Raw genomic sequence first — 27515 nt, 5'->3', positions numbered from 1 at the left:
ATATGGCTGTACGCCTGTTAGTAGAAAAGTCAATAGATATTCACACTATGTATTCTTAGGAAAATTATGTGGAAGGTAGTTTTTCATACCAGCTAAGCCTCAATTCCTTTGTATCCCATGGCCATGATACAGTCTGAAGGTTTTAAAGCTGCTCGTTGCCTTTTGTTTTACTGATATTTTGCTTATTTCCACATCAGATTTGCCATGGAGAAGATCTCAGTGTCAGCATTCTTGCTCCTTGTCGCCCTCTCTTACACACTGGCCAAAGATATCACAGTCAAATCAGGAGCTAAGAAGGACACAAAGGACTCGGCACCCAAACTGCCCCAGACCCTCTCCAGAGGTAGGAGAGAGCTTCCGGTCGGCTTCCAATGCCACTTAATTGAGAAGCTGAGACTTGTGTGCCAAACATATTTTTGCATGTGTTTCTTCTAAATTCATCAAAGTTTATCAGTGTTTCTGCTTTGTATATTTATCCCAGTCTTCACCATTGCTTTTCAACATTTTTAGTCTGAAATTATAATAGCTTTAAATATACTGGTTCATTTTGTTCTAGGTTGGGGTGACCAACTCATCTGGACTCAGACATACGAAGAAGCTTTATACAAATCCAAGACAAGGTAAAGAGGAGGGTTACAGAGTTCTCCTAAAGCTCGCAAGTGCGCCACCTAGTGATACATAGCTGTACATGAAATCTTACTCATTAAAAATTACCCAATCGCTCTTTGTCTCTTACAGCAACAAACCCTTAATGATTATTCATCACTTGGATGAATGCCCACACAGTCAAGGTAATTTGTTCTTCTAAATACAATTTCCTTTATAGGCTTTTAGCTTTAGGGCCAAGGTTCAGGTCATTCATCTTTATATCCTTAGCACCTAGCATAGTTGAATAAAACATAACATCTGATGTAGTAAGAACCTATTTTAAAGTAACTCCAGGGGCGCCTGAGTGGTTCAGTCAGTTAAGCATCTAACTCTTGATTTCAGCTCAGGTCATGATCTCACACGTTGTGAGTTTGAGCCCTCCATCAGGCTCAGCGCTGACAGCACGAAGCCTGCTTGGCATTCTCTCTCTGCACCTCCCCTTGTGTGTGTGTGTGTGTGTGTGTGTGTGTGTGTGTGTCTCAAATAAATACACATGTTTTAAATTTAAAAAAAATAATAAAAGTACAGTACAACTTAAAATACAATAGAAAGCAATGCTTTCAGCCACTGATGAGATGGATACTTAATGATTCTTCTTTGTATTCTAGCTTTAAAGAAAGTGTTTGCTGAAAATAAAGAAATCCAGAAATTGGCAGAGCAGTTCGTCCTCCTCAATCTAGTTGTAAGTTCACTTTTTTCATTGCTGACATTCCTCCATGACTCATTATTTGAAATCGACAATCCATCTTTTCCTATGCATTCTAGCCACATGGCACGGACTGGGGTCTGTTCCAAATGTCTCCTCTCACAAATTAGAGAGAAACAGAGAGAGAGAGAGAGAGAGAGAGAGAGAGAGAGAGAGAGAGAAACATAGTTCATTAATAATCTATCTCGCATGCATATACTTTTATTTAGTGATTAATAATTTTAGCTTGTCTGAAAAATGTGCTCTTGTGGTCAGGATTTTCTCTGTGGCTATAATAATTGGAAGGTTTTTGTCTTCGCAAGTCTCTTCCTGTGCCCCTTTGCCTGCAGTCCTTCTTAGTCCTTGTCTTCTCTCTCCCTGGGAGAGACAGTTTCCTGGTGGTCTAAATGAAATCACTTTACATGCAAAATAGCTTCCCCTCATTCCCACTTTCCTTCACCATCAACACCCCTCCTGTTGGTCAGGCTTTCTGTCGGCAAGTTCTTTCTACTGCAAGTTCTCTCTCTCTCTCCCCCTTCTTTCCAAGTTGACATAGGTTGGCTTCTTCAAAGAGCATTCTTGGGGCGCCTGGGTGGCTCAGTTGGTTAAGCATCTGACTTCAGCTCAGGCCATGATCTCACGGTCCACGGGTTCGAGCCCCATGTCAGGTTCTGTGCTGACAACTCAGAGCCTGGAGCCTGCTTTAGATTCTGTGTCTCTGTCTCTCTCTGCCCCTCCCCTGCTCATTTTCTCTCTCTCTCTCTCTCTCTCTCTCTCTCTCTCTCCCCCCCATCTCAAAAATAAACATTTAAAAAAAAAAAAAACAAAGAACATTCTCATCTTCCTCAGCACTCTTCCACGGGCTCACTTTCCTCTTTCTAACTTTCAGTATTAGTGACTTGGTGAATCTCTACTTGACATACTTGTCTTTTTCATATTTTATATTCTCTATGGACAACTTCATCTACAGCTGTCTTTAACCAATGCCCACACACTGGTAATCCCCACATCTCATCCAAACACGCGACAATTTCCAACTTGTGTGTGCAATCGTGGTCCAGATATTGCATTAGTTAAGCTTCAATTCAACAGGTCCAATGCTGAATTTATCAGCTTGGTTCAAGATTTTCAAGGAGCTCTTCTTTCATTATTCCGTTTCACTGTAAGTGTTACTCTAGATGGCAATCTCCTACTCACCTTCAGCAGTCAAGAAACCCTGTGGCCTAACTGCTACATATTCTTGCTATTGGTCATTTCCCTGTAGAGTGAGGACTACTATTTAGTGTCACAATTTTTCTCCGCCTAGTTGACTACAGCATTGCTAAATGGCTCTGTGCCTACAAAATAAGTCCCAGCTAGTCCCACATGGCCATCAGGGTAACGATTCCGAAAACCAAACTGGGGTTATGGTACTTCTTCTAAATCTCTCCAGATGTTCTTGTCTACTCATGAACAAATGCAAACACTGGCATAGTGTGAAAGACTGCTCAAGAGCCAGCCCCAGAAGCAGCTCTCTAGCATCTTCTCTCGCCAATACCTCATGCATCCCCTATATTTCAATCCCCCCAAAACACATAGTCAGACCAGAAAGTGCTGTGCCTTTCTTCTACCTTTGTGCAGTCATTCCCCACTGTCTGCAGTGACCTCATTTTACACGTAACCGACTCCTGTTCATTTTTTAAGACTCCTCCCTACTCACTTCAGAAAGTCTTAGTAAAACTTGCACACGGGGCTAAATGTCCTGTTCTGGTCACCCACTTCACCTGAACAGCCTCCATCATAACACTTCACCAACTGGATCCTCGATATTCATTTTCCTACCTGTATCTCTCAATTGACAGTGCATTCCTTAAAGGTAAGTGCTGTAAGACAAGCCTGTTTGTTTCTGTAATTTCTCTAAATGTGACTTCTGTTTCTTTCATTATTCTATTTCCTATCTCACCCAACATGTCTTCCCAAACATTATAACTCCGTCCATATTCTCACTTCTTGAATGTTTTTCCTCTTGATCCTATCATTCAGCCCTCTACATCAGGTTTTGAATTACAGTCTGTTCTACCTTATTTATTATTTCATGTGTATAACCTGCCTCCCCATGTGTATTATAAACTCTCTGTGGAAGAGATGTGCCTTAGAGTATCTCAAGATGCCTAGCCCTGTAACGGACACATTTCTGGATTAACAAGTATGAAAACAACTAAAGAACAGACCAACTAAAAGCTGTCTTTTCTTTTAATCTTAGTATGAAACAACTGATAAACACCTTTCTCCTGATGGCCAGTATGTCCCCAGAATCATGTTTGTTGGTAAGTAAAAGTGACAATGAGGTTAAGCACACTGATCATTTCCCACGTGCTGCGGTATCTCTTCTCGACTCCCCCTCCCCACCTGCTATTCAGTCATGGCCATTGCCATTGTCATGCCCTAACAAGGGGTATGACATTCCTTTACACTTCTCAACCTATTTTCATTAGAAAATTCAAGCTTCTACCTATTTCCTCGTCTGTTTCTCATCTGCTAACATTAACTTATCATGTCCTGTCACAAATACATCTGAAAAGGAAGCATTCCCATTAACTCTTTAAATGCACTGCCCATTTTCCTGAATACACCAGGCCTGTAAATACTTATTTTTCATCTGGCAAACTTCCAATTCGTATGTTGGATTTTTCATTCTGACATTTTTGATAATTATTTTGGGGCAAGTGAGGAAGATGCACTGGAATAAAAGAAATCAGAGGAGTCATGCTCCTTCCAGCCACCGGTACTTTTCAGGTGCTTTTCTGTCTGCTGGAAAGGTCTTCCTGCTTCCCCCATGCACTTCCCCCATCACCGAGTTAACTCCCCAGTCATCCCTGTCGTTCACTGACCTGGCACAATCCCCACTATGTGCTCTTGTGACATCATGTTCCTCTCAAGAGACACACTTACCTCAGTGATAAGTTTGCATTTAGTGGGTGATTGTTTAGTATATATTTTCCCCCACAGGACCACCGCTCTTGGGGGCAGGTACTGTGTCTGTTTCTTCTCACCCTCCTATTTGCAGAATGACCCCCTGGTAGGCTGGCAATAAATATTTGTTAAACGACTGAACAAATGAATTGGGAGTGGCTTTGAACCAAGTCAGAGTGATTTAAGGACACTGTATAAATAAATCCACCCCATGGCAGAGCCCACGCTCACTGAGCTCTAACTCACTATTGGACCATCTAACTCACTAAAGGCACATTAACAGGGGAGAGGAACAAGTGAGGGATATAAAGGAAAAAAGCTGAACTGGAGCTAATAGTACAGATTCCATTTTGTTAGCATTTAGAAAACTGAGAGCCCTTAAACCGGGACTTTATAGGTCACCCAGTTACATTCTGTGCAGGAGTTCTTTTCATAGTATCCCTGTCTAAGGGCATTTTAACCCACATTCAATGCCTTCCAAAAAACCCCACCTCAGGCAGCTTGCTTGCTCTTCCAGCTCAGGAGTTTCCACACTGCCTGCATATTAGAATCACCTAGAAGATTTTAAAACTCAAGCTGCCCAGCCACATCTCAAACCCATTAAATCAGAATCTTGCGCAGGGGAAGGCACAGGGAGGGGGTGGGGGGGAGGCTGGAGGTATTTCTTAAAGCTGTCTTAGTGGTTCCAGGGTGCAGGCCATGGCTTGTGAGCCAATGGTTGTTAAAAAGCTTTTCTTATGTTAATTTATTACAAAGAGTAGACCGTGTGTTTGTATCCTGTGCACGTAGCAGAAGTATAATAGGTTTTAAGTCTTTGTTGAACAAATAGATGTCTGCTTTCTGTAATTAATGTCAGTTGGTACCATTCCAACATTCTGAAATGAAAGATTGCCCACTTAAGTACCAGCAACAGACTCTGCATACAAGCGTCTGGTTCTCACACGACCTCTTCATCTGATTTTCAGGACATGTACCTTAAGCTCCTTCAATCTTCTCTTGCAAGACAAGGTGCCTAGACGTGTGTAGACCCTAGCATCTCCCTTTTCGATACACCTTATTGTTAAAATACCTTTTTTTCTCATTAAGTGAAAAGTTAACTTGAAAGCTTCAAGTTAAATACAAAACATGAAAAAATGGACTTAAACCTATAGGGACATATGTATGCATGAGGGAAGACTCTTAAGTCTTTATTTTTCAAATGTATCCAGATAACAATAAAGTAAACAAAACAGGGGAACTACACGCTTATTTGAACTTTGCTTCTCTTGCGGGTTGGCATTCTTTACTTGATTAAAAACAACCTTGGGTTCTGAAAACTAGCATTGGATGTGGGTTTCTAATTATCTAGGTTGCTCTTGGTAACACACTGCAATTACCACATAAGCATTTCAAAAGTTTAAAATAATTCTTTAGTAGGGAATGCCAATGTTTCCACCAAAGCACCAAACACCACCCCGAAAGTATGTATTATTCTGTTTTCGAGTTGCTATAGATAGGACAGCAGGGTTCATAACCTTTCCCACAAATAGCATTCCACAGCTGTCAAATACTCCGGGCCCTGGTTGGGGGACTGCAGCCACTGGCAGGGATGCAGAGTGGATGGCATGGAACTCCGTGAGACAGATCACATGCTGTGTTCCTTGCATGGGCCACGGACAAACACATAGGCTTCCTCACACAGCAGAGCTTACTTGAAAACAGAGACTTCATTCCTGTTTGGTTTTTCTTTGTAGACCCATCCCTGACAGTTAGAGCTGACATCACTGGAAGATACTCGAATCGTCTCTACGCTTACGAACCTTCAGATGTAGCGCTCTGTAAGTGTTACCTCCTGTGAACATACCTATTACTGTTGCTCTAGGAGTAGAGCTCTGGTGAGGAGAATCAGTTTGACCCTAACTAGCCTTGTGCAAATCATACTCACCTAGATCTCATTTATTTTAAATTTTTTTTTCAACGTTTTTTATTTATTTTGGGGACAGAGAGAGACAGAGCATGAACGGGGGAGGGGCAGAGAGAGAGGGAGACACAGAATCGGAAACAGGCTCCAGGCTCTGAGCCGTCAGCCCAGAGCCCGACGCGGGGCTCGAACTCACGGACCACGAGATCGTGACCTGGCTGAAGTCGGACGCTTAACCGACTGCGCCACCCAGGCGCCCCTAGATCTCATTTATTTTAAATCTCAATGAAAGACTATTTAGATTAGGTATCCTTTTCTCTTGGAGGATTCTGTGACCACATTACCTGCTTTTCAACTTTCCCTTAGGCAGTCTATCCCATAACTCCTACCAAAGAATAAATGCAGTAGTAATTGTTTTATTACAATAGTAATAGTGGTAATCTGCATGCCTTATGTAGTTTTTCCAAAAGATGAAAATGAAATAACGTAGTCCAGTTTGTTGACATTGAGTTTAATTTTAAAGATCAGAAGGAAAGACGGCTCCCAGTAGTTGGAAAGATTCTCACTTTGCCTGGATTTGCCATAAAATGGAAAGACAAGACAGTGCAGATAAAGCACCTCAGTGGGAGACTGTACCTAGTTGTCACATCTAATTAGTCCTTCTGGGAAGAAAGTTGGGCTTTATCCCAAGAACCAATTCTGCTCAATGACTAGTGGCCGCGTAGAACTATATCGCCCAATATGTGAGCCATGAGCTACACATAGCACTTCAACATTCAATTAATTAAAATTCAAAATTCAATTCCTCTGGCACACTAACCACAGTTTAAGTATCCAGTGCACCGGCACTGGATATTTTTCATCATCACAGTAATGTCTATTGAGCGGCATTGACCTAAAATATTACGCTGAGAAAGACAGTGAAGCTGCATCTGGGCAGCAGCAAAGATTATCATGGTCCATTGGCAATGCCTCTGGTGGGTGCCGGGAGGACCAGGGAAGCACATTCCAAGCACTGGACATTCTCGAGATAAGAGCATATATCTTAATCAGACTTTGGACTCCTTAAAGGCAGGTATCCTGCACAGGTAATATCACAGTGCTTTGTAGAAAAGGCATGTAATAAATATTGGAAGAGAACTGGAATGTAAATAAAAGCCATTCATATACTTTTGGGAAAAAATTTCATAATAAACTTACCAACTCTTCACCCTATCATGAAATAGAACCCCATTTAGACAATGAATAAAGTACCCAAGTTTAGGGGTTTACTAGATCTATCAACACAATTGCTGGTGGCATCTTGACTGTGGCAACCTTTTCCCCCATTAGTGCTTGACAACATGAAGAAAGCGCTCAAATTGCTGAAGACTGAATTGTAGAGAAAAAGCAACATCTGCAAGCTTTTCCTTCTGTGTCAGGCCTTGAGACTTAAGAAGATCCTAGAAGACTTTGGAGAATGCAGGAACACAGAGGGACACACTGATTAATTAGATCAGGATTATTGTTACAACAGCTACTTTTTTTTAATTTGAAGTATATATGTATGAAAACAATCTTGCATACTACCATAGTCAGCCATGATTTTTTTTTAAAAAAATAAATCCTTTTGGGGGTGTTCAATGTTATTTCTTCCCCCAACTTAGTCCTTCAGAGAAAAGCTATTTAATTCATTCACCAAATAGGACTTTTGGACACACAAAATGTTCAAAGAGGAGACAAGACAAACTTCACTGGAGCAAGGAAGACCAAAGACAGTCAAAGTTGTCACCTCACCTTATTATGTAGTTTGTCACTGGGTGCCTAAAAATAGTCATGAGCTTAGTCAACAGAAGCATCAAAACAGAATATGTGTTAGTGTAAAAGAATATGTACAAAGGCATCCCAAGAAGATTGGGCACCTAACTGAAGACAACCCCTCCCCACCCTGGTGGGGAACTCCTTATACACACTTTAAGAATTCAATTTTAGTTAGATATTGCACAATTTAACCCTCTCAGAGAAAGCATCTAGCAGACAGCTTTCTCCATCAGAGCACTAATTCAGTGAAAAGGTCATTCAAAGAACATCTGCACCCTTGAACATACCCTCAAGAAATGCTAAGAACTAGCCTTATGATACATTTGGTCTCTCAAAATCATTCAAGAAAAACAGACTTCTGTGAAGATGCCAATGGCAACATTATTTAAACATACTTTTAAAAAAAGGCAACCTGGAAATATAATGGTTACATAGTTTATGAACTCACAGGGCACTATGTTGTCTATAAAAATAAACACTATGAAGAAACAAAAGGATAAGTGAAAAAGAATTTAAGAATATGTGCTGTAATGGCAAAAGCAGGAAGTGTGTGCACACACAGGTTAGAAAGAGAAGATGCAAACACACAAACTTTTGCTTTAAGCATATGGAAACATCAGCAAAGCCTGTTCTAACAAACCCTTTCTTGCCATCTCCCTATCTTTCCTTTGTGTTCAAATAAATTTAAGCGAAAGCATATGTTGACAACCTCTCTAACTACACAGAATTGGAAGAATGCTGTAGGTCAAGGGAGTATTATTTCAAACAGCTGAATAAAAAGGTTGGTAGCACAGTGTCAACATAAAATGGCGCAGCCACTATAAAATATATATATATGGCTGTTCCTTACAAAATTAAACCCAAAATTACCATATGATCCAGTAAATCCACTTCTGAGTATGTCCCCCAAGCTCCTGAAAGCAGGGAAAAGCTATCTGTGTACTGATGTTCATAGCAGCATTTGTCACATAGTCAGGAGGAGGAAGCCACCCAAATGTCCATCGGTGGATGGATGGATAAACAAAATGCGATAAACACATACAGTGGAATGCTATGCAGCCTTAAAAAGGAAAAAAAAATTGTGACAAATACTACAACATGGATGAACCTTGAAAACACTATGCTAAGTGAATAAATAAGTCAGTCACAAAAGGACAAATAATGTTTCCACTTACATGAGGTGTCTGGATAGTCAGATTCACCAACACAGCAAGGAGCATGGTACTCGCCAGGGGCTGAAGGCTAAGGGGAATGGGTGAGGCAGGTGTTATTGTTTACCAGGTGTGCACTGTGAACTTGGGAAGATGAAAAAGCTCATGGTGCATAGACACTTTTCCAAAGAAGACGTCCAGATGGCTAAGAGACACATGAAAAGATGCTCAGCATGGCTCATCTTCAAGGAAATACAAATCAAAACCATGATGAGATTCAACCTCACACCTGTCAGAATGGCTAAAATTAACAACAGAAGAAAAACAACAGGCGTTGGTGAGGATGCAGAGAAATGAGAACCCTCTCGCACTGTTGTTGAGAATGCAAACTAGTTTGCAGCCACTCTGGAGAACAATATGGAGGTTCCTCAAAAAACTAAAAGTAGAACTACCCTACAGTCCAGCAATTGCACTATTAGGTATTTACCCAAAGGATACCAAAAAAAAAAAAAAAAACAGATTTGAAGGAGTACATGCACCCCAATGTTTATAGCAGCATTATCAGCAACAGCCAAACTATAGACAGAACCCAAATGTCCATCAACTGATAAATGTATACAGAAGATGAAGTATATATATATATACACAATGCAATATTACTCAGCAATCAAAAAAGAATGAAGTCTTGCCATTTGCAATGATGTGGATGGAGCTAGAATGTAGCTGTCACTTAATTATACACTTACAAATGGTTAAAAATGATACATTTTATGCTATGTGTATTTTACCACACTAAAATATATATATATATTCTCAGTTTTATTGGCGGCCCCATGGCTTAGGTGGAAAAAGGGAAAGTAATTTAGGAAAAAATTTGGTAACATAAATCACCTGTGAGTCATTTACACGGATGTTCAACATGCCTAGTTAAACCATTTTCACCTGCTTAAGAGCTTCAGGCTGCAAATGATCATCTATGACTGCTTAGCTCTGTTTTGGTTTTTTGTGTGTTTCATGCAGTCAGTAATCCTAAGTAGCTTCTAAGGTCCTTATATTTAGCAATCACTGGTGAGCACAGGAGCTGGCGGAGAATTTAAAACATGCTCTGTGTCAAGAACAGAACTTTCTTTAGTCACTCACCAATGAGTCAGAGTTCAAAGTCCAAGTAAAATGAGCCTAACCTTTGAAAAAGCCACTCGTCGAGTTGTGACCTCCTAAACTGTAAAACGCAAGAACTTGAAAGTAAGCAAAGGTGGTTTCACCCTCCGAGTGGTATCACAGTCCATTGTTTGCCATATATTCTAACTCCAAGCAACGCCCTCCGGCCCTCATTTGAAAATGAATTCCAAAAGCTGATTTTCCTGAGGAGACGGATGAGAAGTAGCCTGGCACATGGTACAGGAGTCTGATTTTCCCCCTTGCCCACTATCTCCAGAGGTATTTCAGTGACTACAATTGCCCGGTTGTGATCACGACAAACAAGAAGACCTCTGTTCTCTTCTCTCTCTCTCTCTCTCTCTCTCTCTGGGGTTGAATGGAGGCGTGGGGTAAAGGGCATTACTGAGTTGCTCCCTTAAAATTGTTCAGAAAGCATTGACCAATAACACACACTCTAATTACATTTGGCATTGTCAGGTGGAAAATTAACTGCTAGCCCCAAGCATAACAAGTGCATAGCAACTCCATACAAATCCCCTGGAATTTCCAGAAACCTGAAAAACGCGGTACTTAACTTTATTGTCAACTCTAATAATAAAATAGACATGTGAATGATCCTATTTGTACAATCACAATGTCTGAAAGTGTTTTTCTCTCACAAAATACGGTGTAAAAATGTGATTCTAATTTGTGCAATACGAGCTATGAGGTGAAATCGTCTCATACGTTTACTCAGTGCATTTTCAAAAGGACACATAAACTAAAACAGGGATAAACAAATATTAAAAAAAAAAAAGGTAGGAGGAGGTTTTTGGCATAAGGGAACTAAGATTTTAAGCCACTATTCTGGATTCTTTTCTTTTCTTTGCACGGTTGTACTCAGTAGCATATTAGTTAGGCTGAACATGCAGAACTGGTTTTCATACCAAAGTCACTGTTTAGATCACAGAGCATCTGAGATGAATGTATGCTACATGAACTCTGATTTTAGGAATTATAGCCTCACATTTTCCCTTGTATTAGCATAATATTAACTAAAATTTCACCCTTCATATCGAGGTTGACAGGGCAAATGTTCTAAGAAATAAATATTCCTCTTAATGGAATATGTAAATAGAAAAAAAGAAACTTAAAAAACAAGTGTAGCTTCTTTTTTAAAATAAATGTTAGGTTTAGAAGAGAGGAGCACTAGAGTCTTGAGTGTGCATGACAGCCGTTTGTCGTAACTCAAGGACTGACCCTGATCTGAAATTCACCCTCCTCTGATGCCGTGTGTTTGTGGCAACATCTCTGTGCACGTAGGCAGTGGCCCTCCTGTAATGCTGGGATCAGTCTGACTTCTGTAGCCGCATTAGCGGCCATTTGGGATTCAGGATAGACCCATTCAGAGGCCTTTCCAGTGGGTTTATAATAAAGTGTGCAATGGGAGCTTTATCTCTGCCTGCAGAACACAAACAAAGATCCACAGGAGACCTCCCAGAAGAGGCTAGACAATCCATCACCTTCAGATCTGCCCAAGGGAACAGCAGGCCCAGATTAATCTAACAAGGCTGCTCTTGGTACTTGAGAATGTATTATTTCTTGAATCGTTAATCATTAGCTACCACCCACTCTTAGAATGCTATAGTTTAGTAGCCCTAAAGATTCATGCTTCCCGGGCCCTGATTCGTAATTGGGTTGACCCAAATAAGGTCACTGCAATTAGAGCACAAACAGGGCTATGAAGAGCCCTTTCCACATATAATCATTTTGTACCAAGAAAAGTATGTATTACATCAAGAGATACCAGAATCTCAAGGGAACTTCCAAATTTAACAAAGCAAACGAGGAAAATACAAAATGCCTTAAAGTAAAGACAGTGTTCAAAAATCTCACTTGCTTCATGCATCACTTCCAATCTCATCTTATGGGGTAAGTAGGAACAATGTTACAGTTGCCCAGGGCTCAATGTGGCATTGAAGGAGAGCAGACTATGCCACTCTTTGACATAAAGATTATTTTGAGCTGATTATTTTTTTAATGTTTATTTTTGAGAGAGAGAGTATGAGCAGGAGAGGGGCAGAGAGAGAGAGAGAGAGAGAGAGAGAGAGGATCTTTGGATCTCTGCAGACAGCAGATGGCCCAATGTAGGCCTCTAACCATGAGATCATGACCTGAGCTGAAGTCAGACGCTCAACCAACTGAGCCACCCAGGCACCCCTTGAGCTGATTATTCTTGAAAAAAAGAGGACACAGGAGCAGTTCTGCAATGAGAGTAGAGGTTAATCCTTCTTTAAGGAAAATTTACATTTATAAAGGAAATCCCTATATGTAAAGGTGTCTCCTTCTCTGCACCAGGAAGAGAATGACTCTAAATCGCAAGAAAGGTAGCAATGTAGAAGTCACTGACCAAAACCCATTTTACAAGACGTGCCTTTGTTTACAGTGCTTTTCCTGTTAACCCCTATAACTATCCTTCCCTCCAATTTCCACCTCCCAACACACACCCCTTTCTTTAGTCTTTAGCTAAAGACAGTATTTAAGATGATGTCTTGGGCTATCATGGGGAGTTTCTCAGTTTTCGGGGGTATTTCCTATGTATACATAAGATATTCATGTTAATAAACCTGTTTTTCCCTTGTTGATCTGACTTTTCTTACACATGGTCTAAGACAAGAACTGGGAAGAGCAAAGGGAAAACTATTTTTCCTTCCTTACAGTACCATGGGAACTGCACAATTTGGTTTTCTTGTAAGATCAGCCCGTCTTCCAGAGTCATAGAGGTGACACCACCACCAAATGCTCTAAAATTCTATATATCGACCATTTGCCCCCTTTCTTGGCCTAAAACCCATCGCCGTGACAATTACCAATAAAAGACTATATAGCACATAGAATGCAAGAACTTATGAACTGTCAATAATATGAAGGAACTTACACATTTTCCACAAATAAATACGAATGACTTCTCTTTTAAAAAAAACGCTATGGAGAATTCTCAATGTGGAGAAAATATTAAACACTGAAACATTTCAAGAAAGAATGTGGGGAGGACTACCAGTAGACATCAATGCTGGGAGTTCATTTCCATGGCTAGATTATACACTACAATGGCAGGACTGGACTGTCGGTCAGAGCGAATAAAGCAATAAAGAAAAGAATTCCATTTCACTGAATTCATTTAGCAATTCTTCCATTAATTTAATTGAAACATTCACACACAAAGAAAGGTTTCCATTCTTTAATTTTTTAACATAATCCACAGAACCACAATACTATTTCAAATTCAAATTATGAGAGCTCACATTCAAATATGCTTGGATTTGACGAGTTGCTGTCACAATACTGAGAAAATTCATGAAAAAGGTATTTAACAATTTGTAAGATAATCAAATATCTTTTTGCTACATGGGCCAATGCATTAATAGTAACTTGTTTAAAAATGCAGTCTTTTGGACTTCAAATTATTATAAAAGAATAAGAAGGCTACATAGCTAGACTTTCTCAATTTCCCAAACTCATTACATCTCGAAACCTGAAGCAAATGTTACACATCAGAACATTCATGAGACCATTTCTCCTTTGTACTTACCTATAAGAATCAAAAACTAAACCACACGTTCCTAAAGACATAGCTATTTCTAGGCTACATTAGTGTAATCATAAAAGACTACTGGAACTAAATTATCACTTTTATGTTAACAATTTTCACAATACAACTTTCCTAAAAAGACAAAAAAAGAAAAAGAAAAATGGGGGAATTTGGATTTCCCTTACTGAATTTAACCTAACAGAATCTCACCCTTTCTGGCTTTAATAAATGTCAACTCTTCTTTCCAGTAGGAACTATCTACACAGCACAGTGCTACATACAATTAATTATTCCAGTGAGATGTATATTTAGATTTACAATATGATCAACACAATCGTGCCATACAAAGTTTTTCTGCAGGTAAAAATGCTAAGAAAGGCCACAGTGGACAGTGCCAGACACTGTGAATACAGTAGATTACAGGTACCACTGAGGTTCAGAGGAGACCACGAGTATCTAATTTTTTTCAGCAATGGAAAAGGAAAACATTTAGAGAAACGTAAGAATAAAAAATATATAATTCCACTGTCAATAATGTAACTTTTCAGATACTGCTTCCTTAAACAGGCAAATTAGCTGAACTTTAAGTTAGAGAAAGTGAACAAGATCAGAATATGAAAGATGTTCCTTGTTTTCGCATCAAAGGAATGCACTAGGATTAGCACGAGGATCTTTCTGGTTCCTGTATCTGTAGGTCAGCCAAACACCCAGGATCTGGAATGGAAGAAAAAAAAAAAAAAAAAAGAAAAAGAAAAAGAAAGAGAAAGTAACAGTTGTATATATTTCTTCAGTGCATCAATACATAATTCTGGACCTCTGAAGCGCTTTGCATTATTTGTTCAAAGAGGAAGAGGTTTCTTTTTTCCTTTTAAAGTGTAGTGACTAGCCCAAATTAGAGGCCCTAAGAACAATTACTATGACTACTGTGGTAGGCCAAATAATGGCCTTCCACAGATGTCTGCAACATAATCCCCAGAACCTGACAGAATAGGTTACCTTACATGGTAACAGGGACTATGCAGATGTGATTGGGTTAAAGATCTTGAGACAGGGAGATTATGTGGGTGGGCTGGCTGATGTAATCATAAGAAGGAAGAAGGGCAAACAAAATCAGAGTCACAGAGAAAGGGTGATGTGATGACAGATGCAGAGGGGACAGTCAGAGAAAGGATGCTGCACTGCTGCCTTCGACGATGGAGGCGAAGTCCACGTGCCGCCTTCGAAGATGGAGGCCACGGCCACAAGCTGCGCACTGTAGGAAGCTCTAGAGGCTGCCAAAGGCAAGGAAACAGGCTCTCCCAGAAAGCCTCCAGAAGGAGTCTGCATGTGACACTTCTGACCTCTAGCAGCATAAAATCATAAACCCGTGTTGCTTGAAGCAACTCCAATCGTGGTTATTTGTTAGAGCAGCACTAGGAACCTATTACAAACACTGAATTGTCTGGATAGCTAAAATATCACATATTCTGATAATTCAGAAACAAGCTGAGTTGAGGGAAAATTCAGCAGTAACAAAAACCCCACAGTAACAAATTTTGCTAATGGAGATCATTAAAAAATGTTACAATTCCTACCTCCCGAAGGGCACAAAGATCCGTAATTTTAGAAAAGTACTAAGTTGTTATTGTGCTGTTTCTTACACCAGGTTTACCAAAGCGTTAACCAACATAATTTTTTTTTTAAATTAAGAAATGTGTTCATTCTGTTTCTGCCCTCTCAAAGTTGATTTACTTAAAATAATCAAAAATTCCTAGACTGAAAAGATATAAAAATTTAACAGAACAAAATGAATTTCAAATTATATTTTCCACTTTAGATCTGTAACAACTTTTCACCTAAATTTTGTATATTTGACTTCATTACTACTCATGAGCCCTCTAAACTACTTCTAGAGAATTACGATCACTCCACAATTTTCTCCCTTACCACAATAATAACCCTGGTGTTGTTATAAAATTGACGACCAGCACTGATTAGTTACAACACGTAAGAGCTGATGGAACTACGATCGCTGAGGTGAATCAAGGAAAAATAAGTCTACTTTAAGGAAGTGGAAAGTTTGGGTTGAAATTAATACGACAGGGGGAGAAAAGGAATTTACTTAACACTTCAAGAGTACTTTGTGACATGCTCTGTTCTTCACACTTTACAAATTCAAACAACTTCCCAAACACCCTACTTGATGGGAACTATCATTATTATCCTTATTCCACCAGCAAAGGAACTGAGGCCAAGAGAGGCTAAATAACCGAGTGATAGTCACACAGGTCATGAGTGCTAGAACCGTGGTTCAAACCTGGAGTGATGCTCTCAGTGTTTGTGGTTGTATGTGAAATCTGATGTGCTGAAGGCCATTCCCAGGCTTACATTCCACCTACCACTTCAACCAGGCTGGTTGTTACAATGCTGAAATATTTACACACCCGTTGTCAAAGAGCAACTCCGTGGACACCCCCCAACCCGCCCAAGCATCATTTCCTTCACCCTGCCTCAGAAATGCTGCACACGGGAAGAGCTTTTGGTGAGAATTTTTGAGGTTTTAATTTTTTTTTTAATGTTTACTTATTTATTTTGAGAGAGAGAGGGAGAGACGGAAGGGCAGAAAAAGAGAATCCCAAGCACGCTTCTTGCTGTCATTGCAGAGCCCAACACAGGGCCGGATCCTGCAAATCAGGAGATCATGACTTGAGTAGAAATCAAGAGTTGGATGCTAAACTGACTGAGCCACTCAGACGCCCCTTAAATATTCTATCAGCCCTGGATATATGCCGATAGTGTACGTTACAGTTCTTAGGGGAAACAAAGCAAATGGGTAAAATTAGACCCTCATAATCGGAGGCCACATTTTACCAAAACTTAATTCTTCCAATTCAGCTGTGACAAAATGAGACAGTCTCTTCTTTTGCCTTATTGTTGAGCCACTATCTCATCCCTCATTTCCAGGGAGTTTGGAAGGGAGGCCACACCCAAAGTGCAAAAAGATCAAAGTTAGATAATGGATTTTACGTTTACAAAGCTGCTTAAAATGATTTGAAGATTTTCAAGGGTAACTTTGACTAGAAGGGATCATGAACTCGGCTGATCCTAGAACCTACATCTAGAATGCAGGTCACCAACATAGAAATTGTGTCATAAGCCTATATATTATGCTTTATGTTTATTTGTTAAATATAGGAAGACAAAAGGTAATATGCCAAAATATAAAGATTGGTATTTGTAATTTTAGTAAATACACGTAATTTTTCATCTTAATAATTTTCTGTATTTTCTATGGTTTCTACAAAGAACGTGTGCTAACTTTTTAACTTTTTTTTCAGATTCTAAATGGTTTTTTTAGGGTTTAAGTTTATTTTCAGGCATGATAAATAGTTCAAATCAAATCATTCTGTTTCACCTATGAGAGGAAATCATTGGTTCGGTTAGTTAGCCTCATCCCTATGATTCGGTGAAATACTGAATACAACAAAAAATTGAAAAGTGAGAGTACCTATAAAATATTTACTATCCAGAAAATATCATGTGGGAATAATTATTTTTAAAATCTCTAACCAGGTTTCAAAGGACATGGTATATAAAATATAAAGCAAGAGTCTATGAAAGAACAATGTCTTCTTAGCTCTTAGATACCTGAGACTCAAGAGTTTATATTCTTAACAGAAATGATAAACAAACAAACAAACAGTAGGAGGGATGAATAGGCAGAACAGAGAAGACCTACAGGGCAGGACAGCAAAAAATATTCTGTATGATATTATAATGATGTCATTATAATACATGTCATTATACATTTGTCCAAACCACATGATGTACAAAAGTAAACCTTAACATAAACTATGGACTTTGAGTGATTATGATGTGTCATTGTGGGTTCATCAATTGTAACAATGTCCCACTGTGGTGAGTAATGGTGACAATGGAGGAGACTATGCATGCCTTTCTAAGGGCAGGGATATATGGGAATCTCTGTACCTTTCTCTCAGTTTTGCTATGGACCAAAACCTGCTCCAAAAAAATAATAAATAAAGTCTGTTTTTAGAAAAAAAAAAATAGGTGGAGCGCCTGGGTGGCTCAGTTGGTTAAGTGTCCGACTTCGGCTCAGGTCATGAAGTCGCAGTCTGTGAGTTCAAGCCCCGCATCAGGCTCTCTGTGCTGACAGCTCAGAGCCTAGAGCCTGTTTCAGATTCTGTGTCTCGCTCTCTCTCTCTGACCCTCCTCCATTCATACTCTGTCTCTCTCTGTCTCAAAACAAATAAATAAATAAACGTTAAAAAAATTAAAAAAAAAATAGGCATAATTGAAGGTAGTGTAACCTGATGAGAAGAAAACGGAGCTGCTCAAAAGAATCAAATTCAGGGCACCCGTGTGGCTCAGTTGGTTAAGCATCCAACTCTTTATTTCAGCTCAGGTCATGATCCCATGGTTTTTTTTTTTTTTTTTTTTTTTAATTTTTTTTTTTTTCAACGTTTATTTATTTTTTTTGGGACAGAGAGAGACAGAGCATGAACGGGGTAGGGGCAGAGAGAGAGGGAGACACAGAATCGGAAACAGGCTCCAGGCTCTGAGCCATCAGCCCAGAGCCCGACGCGGGGCTCGAACTCACGGACCGCGAGATCGTGACCTGGCTGAAGTCGGACGCTTAACCGACTGCGCCACCCTGGCGCCCCCCCATGGTTTGTTTTTAAATAAACATTTAAAAAAAATAAAAAATAAATAATTAAATTCTCAAAATAAATCCCAAAATAAAAAGGAAACCAAGTAGCAAAATCCTGATAATTGTCGAATCTGGCTAATGGGGTAATGGAGATGGCTCATCCCGATTTTTTTCTATCTGTATTTTTAAGTTGTTTCATGGGGAAAAAAAAATCATACTGATTAAAGGAAAGGAAGAAATAATGCACAAAATTGTTTTTAAACAATACATCAATTTTCTTGTCCGATGTCACAACCAACCCACTAGACAGCTCTTTCTTGAGAAAAAGTGAAACAGAAAAAATGCTTAGAATAGGAAGAGATGTCAGGGGAGACTTCTTTTAAAAAATGAATATTAACCTTGGTCTTTATCTCCACTTTGTAAATAACAGCCAAGTGTGAATTTTTTCTTCTCACGAGGAGAAAAAAAAGGAAACTGAAAACAATAAAATATATAACATATATACATGTATATAACATATAAATATATATATGTAAATATATTATATATAAAATACATAATATATAGCACATATATAATGTGCTATAGGGGTGCCTGGGTGGCTCAGTCAGTTAAGTGCCTGATTCTTGATTTTGGCTCAGGTCATGATCTCACGGCTCATGAGTCTGAGTCCCATGTCAGGCTCTGCATTGACAGTGCTGAGCCTATTGGGAATTCTCTCTCTCGCTCGCTCTCTCAAAATAATGTATGAGTTAAAAAAATTTTGGTACATATTGCCAACTCAGCTTTATCAAGAAATGTCCACAGAGATTGAGAATTTAATAAAGACAATGCAAAAGGAATTAGCATTCCTCTACAATTATCAAACAATATGAGTGTGGTTTTGCTTACAGACACATATATTATCTGTAACTGTATTAATATGAAAAATATATTAATACAAGTTATATAAATAAGAAATTAATAATACTGTTTACCTGTAGGTTTTGGAAGGCTAGGAACAACGGAGGATGGGTTTGGAAGGCAATTTTTCAAAGCTTATCTTTATATGTGTATATGTGTGTATGTGTTATATACTATATATATTAAACGGTACGAATGTCTTACCTATTCCAAAATTTAAAATTATAATTTATCATACAACTCTATAAATAGAAGAGACTCTAGAAATAAACCAGTCCAAATTCATTTTATTAGTTCATTAAATTTTAAATGATTTAATGATGAAGCATCTCACCCTGTCTAAAGTTCATGCTATATCTGTGAGGTCTTCTGATTTCAAGCCAGGGTTCAAACAATTATAATACTAAGTCTCAGTGAAAATATTCATTGATACATTACAAAAGTTAAGGGCCATGCTAAGGTAAAATGTAATGCTCTCTTGCCATATAAAATGGATCCCTATGACAAAAGTGGAAAGATAGCGAGTTATTTGCACATACCTCTGTGAAGCTGAAAAAGAGGCCAATGCCACCAACAAATCTCAAAACCTCTCCAGCATATTTTCCTATTATTGGAGCACACAGTGAACATGGGTGGCTGCTTTTGACACAGCTCTGTATCAATTTAAAAAAAAAAAAAAAAGAGGACTTTTATTTCAAAGTACAGTTATAAAAAGCCGATAAAAATTGAACCCACATAAAAATGAGTGGCTGAGTATTATATCCAGTCTGGGCCTTGGCTATTTACTACTGTCCTAAATTCTTAGATGGCTCACACGATTCCCACCCCCAGTGTACACACCTTGAGTAATCACCCCCCTTGACTGTGGATGGGATTTGTGAATACGATAGACAGTCACTCCCATGTTTGCGGTGTGTTACATAAGATATCATCTTAACAGAATGGAAATTATCAAGCTGACTTTGATGCTGCCATATTGTGAGAGCAAGAAAACGGGACCTAAGTCCTACAACCACCAGACAGACACCCAATTCTGCCAAGAACCCACTGAGCTTGTCAGAGGACCCTAGCCTCTGATGAGACTGCAGCCTTGGCCAACACCTTGATTTCCCCCAAGGGAGATCCTAAGTGGAAGACCCAACTAAGCCACACTCACACTTCTGACCCATGGAAACTGAGATAATACACGGGTGTTGTTCGTGTGTTCCACAGCAGTAGAAAGTTAATAATCCCATGAAAGAGGCTTCATTGAGGGACAAGCCAGTTCAGGGCTCAGAGAGATGGTTATAGGAGTTTCCCCCAAAATTTTAACACATGTGAACTTCCTAGGAGAGCTAAGCTCCAACTCCAACCTCATATAGGGGTCTGGCCTGGGACAACAGTATGGCTCTAATTTGCCCATTGCTAGCTCAGCTCCCACACAGAAGGAGCATGAAGTTGTAATGGGGAAGGAGGGAGGGAGGAAATAGGATCCACATATCCTTCTCCCGTGACATTTAAATGGTTAAAAAGCACAATTTAGGATAGACAGGTCTCCTCCCACTACCCTGATATGTTTCAAAACCAATATATTTGTACGGCTCCTCTGCATCTTGAAGGCTGATGGGCTCTTACTTTTCTTTCACAACTTGTTTTAGGAAGAGTTGAATGGGAATGAATTAGGGGCAGAACCAGAAACATCTGTGTCTGGCAGGGCCCTGGGATATTTAGCACTCTCAGCAGTAGATACTTAAGGACAGACAAATGATACAATAATGTCCATGGTGTATGTACAGCATTTTAAAAATACAACTGAGCATCAGAAAATCCATTTCTTTCATGGTAATCATTATTCATCTGTATGCAATACATCTCCAAAAAATACATTATGCTTTGTACTTACAGCCAGACAGGTGTCATTTGGGTTATAAGTTCGAAACCCACAGCAATTTAAATTTCTCTGGATGTCATTTCGAGCACTTGCTGTATTGTTCCAACCAACTTCGAGAAGCTGACCCTAGAAAATGCATTAGTATATGCATTAAAATGTGTTATCCCTGGACAAAATGTATAAAGCTAGAGACTGCAACTTTTAATACTGAGAGTATCTAAAATAAATACTCTTTGGAAGACCATTAGAAGTTTTCAAAGGGCAAGAACTGAATCTGCAACAAAAATTAAAGCACTGTGTCTATCCCAAGAATGAAAAGTCTCAATTTTTACATGCATTTTTTAAAAAAGCACTTAGTTCAAAAAATTCTCAGACTGAAACAAGACAAATTTTCCATTGCCCCAGAGATCCTTATTCTTTTACCAATTAGAGTTTGGAAAGCGTAGTTGTTAGAATGGAATCACAAATGTTTCATTGCATAATGGTGGGGAAAGACTGGGTGAACATCTTTTAGTAGTAGCACTTTTTACCCAGGGAAGGCAAAATTCTACTTCAAGGATGCAAAAAATAGCAACACCTGATGGTGTCTCAGGGCGCCAATCAGCCCCACGAAGGCAATCAGGAACAAAAGATGTTAGGTATGTGGAGTGAAATGCCATTCTGAGCAAGTTACTTTATATTCCAATCATTTCTCCCCCTTTTTTCTTACACACCCTATGTGGTCTAACAAAGCTGGAGATAAATGCCTTTGCTTACCTGTTGCTCCTCGTTCAGGGCTAAGCAAGCACATGATACAGAAAACTGAACAACAAATACGAGTAAGAGAATAATCATGTACTGAGAATTGAAGTTAAGGCATTTCTTGATACTCTTAAAATAATATAAAATAGAGGTACTGACAACATCAGAATGTACTAGAAGGGATTCAATCAGAAAACAGAACAAATGGCACCTAGAGAAAGTTCAAAAAGAAGACACACGATTGTTATTTTCATTAATACACTGTAGGTATAAGTTCATAATAAAAAATACTAATATTTAACTAACAGCTGATCTACCAGAACTTCATTTAGATTATAATAAACATTTTTACATGTATAAAACAAGAAATAAGTATAGATAAACATACGTAAGATTTCTTACTATTAAATCTAAAAAACAATCACTGAAATTCTCAACCAAATATTAACCTTCTAGAACGGGTCTATAGGTCACTGAATCAGTTCAACCTAACTTTGAATTTGCAACACATAAAGAGGACTATCCTGAACTCTCAGAATACACTCTTCACGATGTGAAAAGGAGAAAATGGAAACATATGAACATACAGTAATTTCACCATTAAGAAACATTCCTAATGTTGATTACACAACAAATTGTTGTGATTACACAACAAATACACATAGGGCATGCTAGGAGTTGCTGTCTGGCAATTAATTTCCTAATGATAATTCCAAATCCGTTGTAAGTTATCGAAAGAATAATCAATAAAGGTAAGAACGAATTCAACTGGGGTAAAAATTCGGCTTTTAAAAAAGGATACAAAAAAAAGCAACACCTGATGGTGTTTTACAGCTCCAATCAGCCCCACCAAGGCAATCAGGAACAGGAAAATGCCCACTGCAATGACGACGCCGACCACCCGGAGGCTGGAAATCAGCCCGAAACCAATGCCCCATGCGGCGATTCCAATTAGCAACAGACTAACCAACTGCAAAAACAATCAAAAGGGCCAGGGATGGGGTAGGGGAAAAAGGAAAGAGAAACAGGGGAGAAAAACATCAATTTATATAATAATATCAAGAACATTTTTCAGTATCTTACAAATGACTGCTCATACTCAATACTAGAATACACCCAAATCTTAGTAGATAGTGTTGTTTTAACAAATCAGTCATGCTTTTAAAAAAAAAATAATAATCTATGAAATTATTACGGAGACTCAGAGGTCATCTGGTTTACTAAGCTCTACATGATTTCTCCCTATGCTTTTGAAATAATGGCATATGAAGAACTTCTCAATGCCAATACATCTCAGTCCAACATGTTGATTTCTTCACATGGTAATCACTTATGTTTCCTTCAAAGCCCAGTTGCACTGTAACCTTCCCCATCCCTAATAAACTCTGTTCTTTAAATATGGTTCTACTGTTCCCTTCAACACACTCACATTCTGTCACCAAGCCTGTCTTTCCTGGGAGACTCAGAGCACCTTGAGAATGGGCCCCCATCTTCTTACCTGTCTATAGCCCTGAAACCTATCTCAGAACCCAGGCCTTATGAACAGTCCAAAATTTCTCAAGGAACTGTTGAAAATAACTTCTTTAGATGTCATTATGTATTCTATTTGAATTCAGACAGTGAAAGATCATTAAAACTCTTAGGACAAAAACAGTGTAAGAGACTTGCACTATTTTGAGTAAAATGGCATTGTGAGCAAGAAGAAATTATTTTACATTCTAATCATTTACTCATGAAATAAAACCAAGTGAAGAGGTAAGTGAAACTTACCTGTAAAACTCAAAGTTACAATTACTTCTTTAAAAGAGCAAATAAAGAGCATGCCTTAGAAAGATTATGATGAACTGATAGAAGATAAAGCTCAAACAGGTATGTGGGAGGGATGGCTCTCAATTGAGAGCCAACCATTTCTTGGAGCAGGTGACAGTGTAACACAATTGAGAGGAATCAAAATACATAAAATCATAAAATGTACTTTCTAGCACCATTTCAAGACCCAATAAAATTTGTTGTGAAATATAAATCAACAGTCACTCAAATGGATTTTTATTCAAATATTTTATTTTCCATATGTAATTACAGTTTATTAACACAAATTTTAAATATCCTGGTATCTAAAAATTCTTACACGTGTCGAGACACAAGCAAAGCTGCCAAACATTGACAAATAGGACACCTATTTGTATTTTTATCCATTTATCATAAAGCAGAACTTGAGAAGGAAAGAAACAGTGTGCAGTGTGACAGAACCAAGTTAGGGAGATACATGGACTCAGTGTCTTCCACTGCAGTTATTATACACAAAAAGCTTTTGTCTTCAGAGGTTGAAGAAGAAGGAAGAAATTCTCAAAAACTTTGCCATCCGGAAGTTGCTTGGTCCCTCTCTTGTTTTCTCCAGTTCTCCTATCAGCAAGCCCGTTTGCTTCTGTCTTGTTTTTATCACCTCACTTACCATCTTCTCAGGACCTCAGGCTATCTTGGACTGAGAAAAAATCTTCTACTCCATCACCAGTGAGCTTATTTCGGACTCTATGGTATCCAAATATAACACATTTCCTTGCACAAGGTATGGAACGAGGGGAGTTGATGAAGGGACAGCCCTCTGCCTTGCCTACACTCAGCATCCTCACTGCATCCTGGGACCCAACACTTCAGATGCTCCACATTTGCAACACATCACAGTAACCTGCTGTATCAGTCAGGGTTAGCCAGAGCAAGAGAACCAATAGGATATATATTTAGAAATAGAGATGTATTTTAAGGAATTGGCTCATGCAGTTGTGGGGACAGCATGTCCATAATTTGTAGGACAAGGACAGCAGGTTGATAATTCAGGCAGGCTTTCTATGATACAGTCTTGAGGCAGAAATCTGTCTTCTTTAAGAAACCTCAGTCTTGGGGCGCCTGGGTGGCCCAGTCAGTTAAGTGTCGGAGTCTTGGTTTTGGCTCAAGTTATAATCTCTCGGGGTTTGTAAATTCGAGCCCGCATCAAACTCGTGCTGGCAGTATGAAGCTTGTTTGGGATTCTCTCTCTCTCTCCCTGTCTCTCTGCCCTGTACGCCACTCATGCCGTCTCTGTCTCTCTCAAATAAATAAACATTAAAAAAAAAAAAAAAGAAGAAGAAGAAGAAAAGAAAGAAATCTCGGGTTTTGTTCTTAAGGTTTCCAACTGATTGGATGAGGCCACCACAATGGGGTAATCTGCTTTACTTAAAGTCAATTCAGAGTAAATGTTAAATCTAAAAAGTGCCTTCAAATCAATAGATACACTAGCATTCAATCAAATATTTGGGCACCATAGCCTGGACGTGACACATAAAATAACCATCACACTTCCCAACTTCAGTTCCTAGGTATGATGCCTATTTCCTAACTCAATTAAATTTGGAAGCGGGGTTATCACTCTCTAATTCTTTGAGTCTTAGAGCCAAAAAGATCAGAAGCATGAATAATAGAATAATTACACTTCTTCTAACCCCCTAGTTTGTTTTTTTTAATTGTTTTTTTAATGTGTATTTATTTTTGAGACAGAGAGAGACAGAGCATGAACAGGGAAGGGTCAGAGAGAGAGGGAGACACAGAATCCGAAGCAGGCTCCAGGCTCTGAACTGTCAGCACAGAGCCCGACGCGGGGCTTGAACTCATGGACCGTGAGATCACGACCTGAGCCGAAGTCGGATGCTTAACCGACTGAGCCACCCAGGCACCCCACTAACCTCCTAGTTTTAAAAAATCCTTTTGGGAATCATATCAAATCCTTACTATGTTGATGAAATTCTTACAAGTCAAATACTCAGTAACAAATGACTAGTGCTCACTATACGCTAAAGGCCAGGAATAAGCCCTACTAGAACAAAGGTGGGCCAATTTTCTCTGTAAAGGGCCAGATAGCGACCATCTGGCCTTGGGGATCACACAGTCTCTACCACAACTATTCACCTCTGCTACTGTAACACAAAAGCATCAGCAAATGAATGAGCAGGTCTGTGTTCCAATAACACTTCATTTACAGGTACTGAAATTTAAATTCATGTAATTTTTGTATGCACTAAAATATTACTCTTCCTTTAATTTTTTTCAATCATTTGAAAATATAAACCCATTCTTAGCTGACAGTCTACAATAACAGGCAGTGGAATGGATGTGGCCCATGAGCTGTGGTTTGCGGGCCCTTGCTCTAGAAGTCAGTGTAGGAGAGAATAAAAAATTACAATGGGACAGTCTCTTTATCAGATATTTTTATAGGATGGGTCAGAGGGCATAACAATAATCCAAAAAATCCAGATAAATAGAGGAGGCCAAACACTGCAAAGAAATAGTAAAGGAGTAGGTAGTAAGCCCAAAAAAATGACCATACTATGAATATTATTTTGTAGAACAAAAGAATGAATATTATTTTATGTGACAAAATTAAAAATCTTGAGGAGCTTATTCAGGATGATCAGGTTGACCCTAAATGTCATCACAAATATCCTTATAAGACAGACGCAGAGGGAGACACAGAGAGGAGTTGGCCACGTAATGACAGAGGCAGAGAGCGGTGTGGCTCCAAGTCAAGGAATGCTGCCAGCCACCTGAAGGTGAAAGAGGCAAGGAAGAGATGCTCCCCCAGGGCTCTCAGAGAGAGTGCAACCCTGATGATGCCTTGACTTTGGGCGTCCGTCTCCTGAACTGTGGGAATAAATGTCTAATGTTTTTAAGCCACCATGTCTGTGGTACGTAATTCATCAAAGAAGCCCTAGGGAACTAATATGGAACAATTCACACACCTGTCACTGGACAAGGCAGGAACAACTCGCTTAACAATTACAGAAACCGGCCTAATATTTTACCACTAATGAAATCCTACCATGCAGCTGGAGTGAAGTGTTCAGGGATCCTTGTCAGCACCCTCCTAGCACACCAAATCCTTTATGTACAGCAGCAACATCTCAGCAAAATGAGAAAACTGTCTTCTGCTCTCTCAGCTACCAACTTACAGGCTCATTAATAAGAATCTTTTGCCTTTTGAAAAGTAATGTCCACAACTAAAAGAGAAGGATACTTTATCACATCTATAAAATATTCCAGGTCTCAGGCTAGGCATTATGCTATTATTGGAAACATTATCTAGAACATTCTAGCGGGTATCTCTGCTCTGATTTTTTTTTTTTTTTTGAAGTAGGGGAAGAAACAGCCTACTCCCTTCTATATAGCTCTCTGTCAAGAGTATTCCTCACCAAGTTTACTCTCTGTGTCTCTAACATAGTTGTCAGTCTATCCCTGTAACAATACAAAGCACTCCTCCTTTAAGAACATTGAAGAAAGTATATCAGTTCCCTATTGTCACTTTAACAAATTAGTACCAGTCTCGTCGCTTAAAACAACACAAATTTATTCTGCTGCAATACTGGAGCTCAGAAGTCCAATATGGCTCTTACTAAGCTAAATTACAGTGTCAGTAGGGCTGCATTCCTTCTGGAAGCTCTTGGGGCAAATTCACTTC

At 39.1% G+C, this 27515-nt stretch overlaps 2 protein-coding genes across 2 annotated transcripts in view; one reads left to right on the top strand and one right to left on the bottom strand.

The window, feature by feature from the left end:
- The first annotated feature begins 204 nt into the window (after window positions 1-204).
- AGR2 (anterior gradient 2, protein disulphide isomerase family member) lies at window positions 205-8068 on the top strand. Its single transcript, XM_047097172.1, has 7 exons — window positions 205-343; window positions 557-620; window positions 739-791; window positions 1257-1330; window positions 3576-3639; window positions 6019-6102; window positions 7518-8068. The coding sequence occupies exons 1-7, from the start codon at window positions 205-207 to the stop codon at window positions 7565-7567; spliced, it is 528 nt and encodes a 175-aa protein (XP_046953128.1). The 3' UTR covers window positions 7568-8068.
- A 5431-nt stretch (window positions 8069-13499) lies between these two features.
- TSPAN13 (tetraspanin 13) overlaps window positions 13500-27515 on the bottom strand; it is a 31851-nt gene continuing 17835 nt past the window's right edge. The window contains exons 2-6 of the mRNA XM_047096258.1: window positions 22833-23000; window positions 22046-22126; window positions 21302-21415; window positions 19959-20072; window positions 13500-14579 (exon numbers count right to left, since the gene is read on the bottom strand). Coding sequence (XP_046952214.1) covers window positions 14505-14579; window positions 19959-20072; window positions 21302-21415; window positions 22046-22126; window positions 22833-23000 — 552 coding nt within the window. The 3' untranslated portion in view covers window positions 13500-14504. The remainder of the gene's footprint in view (window positions 14580-19958; window positions 20073-21301; window positions 21416-22045; window positions 22127-22832; window positions 23001-27515) is intronic.

This window comes from Lynx rufus, unplaced genomic scaffold (assembly GCF_022079265.1).
Source record: "Lynx rufus isolate CCGP_SWC_20201006 ecotype Redwood Valley unplaced genomic scaffold, mLynRuf1.p SCAF_4, whole genome shotgun sequence".
In the NCBI taxonomy this organism is placed as follows: domain Eukaryota; kingdom Metazoa; phylum Chordata; class Mammalia; order Carnivora; family Felidae; genus Lynx; species Lynx rufus.
Note: the sequence above shows the minus strand (reverse complement) of the source record. Positions and strands in the feature narration are given on the sequence as shown.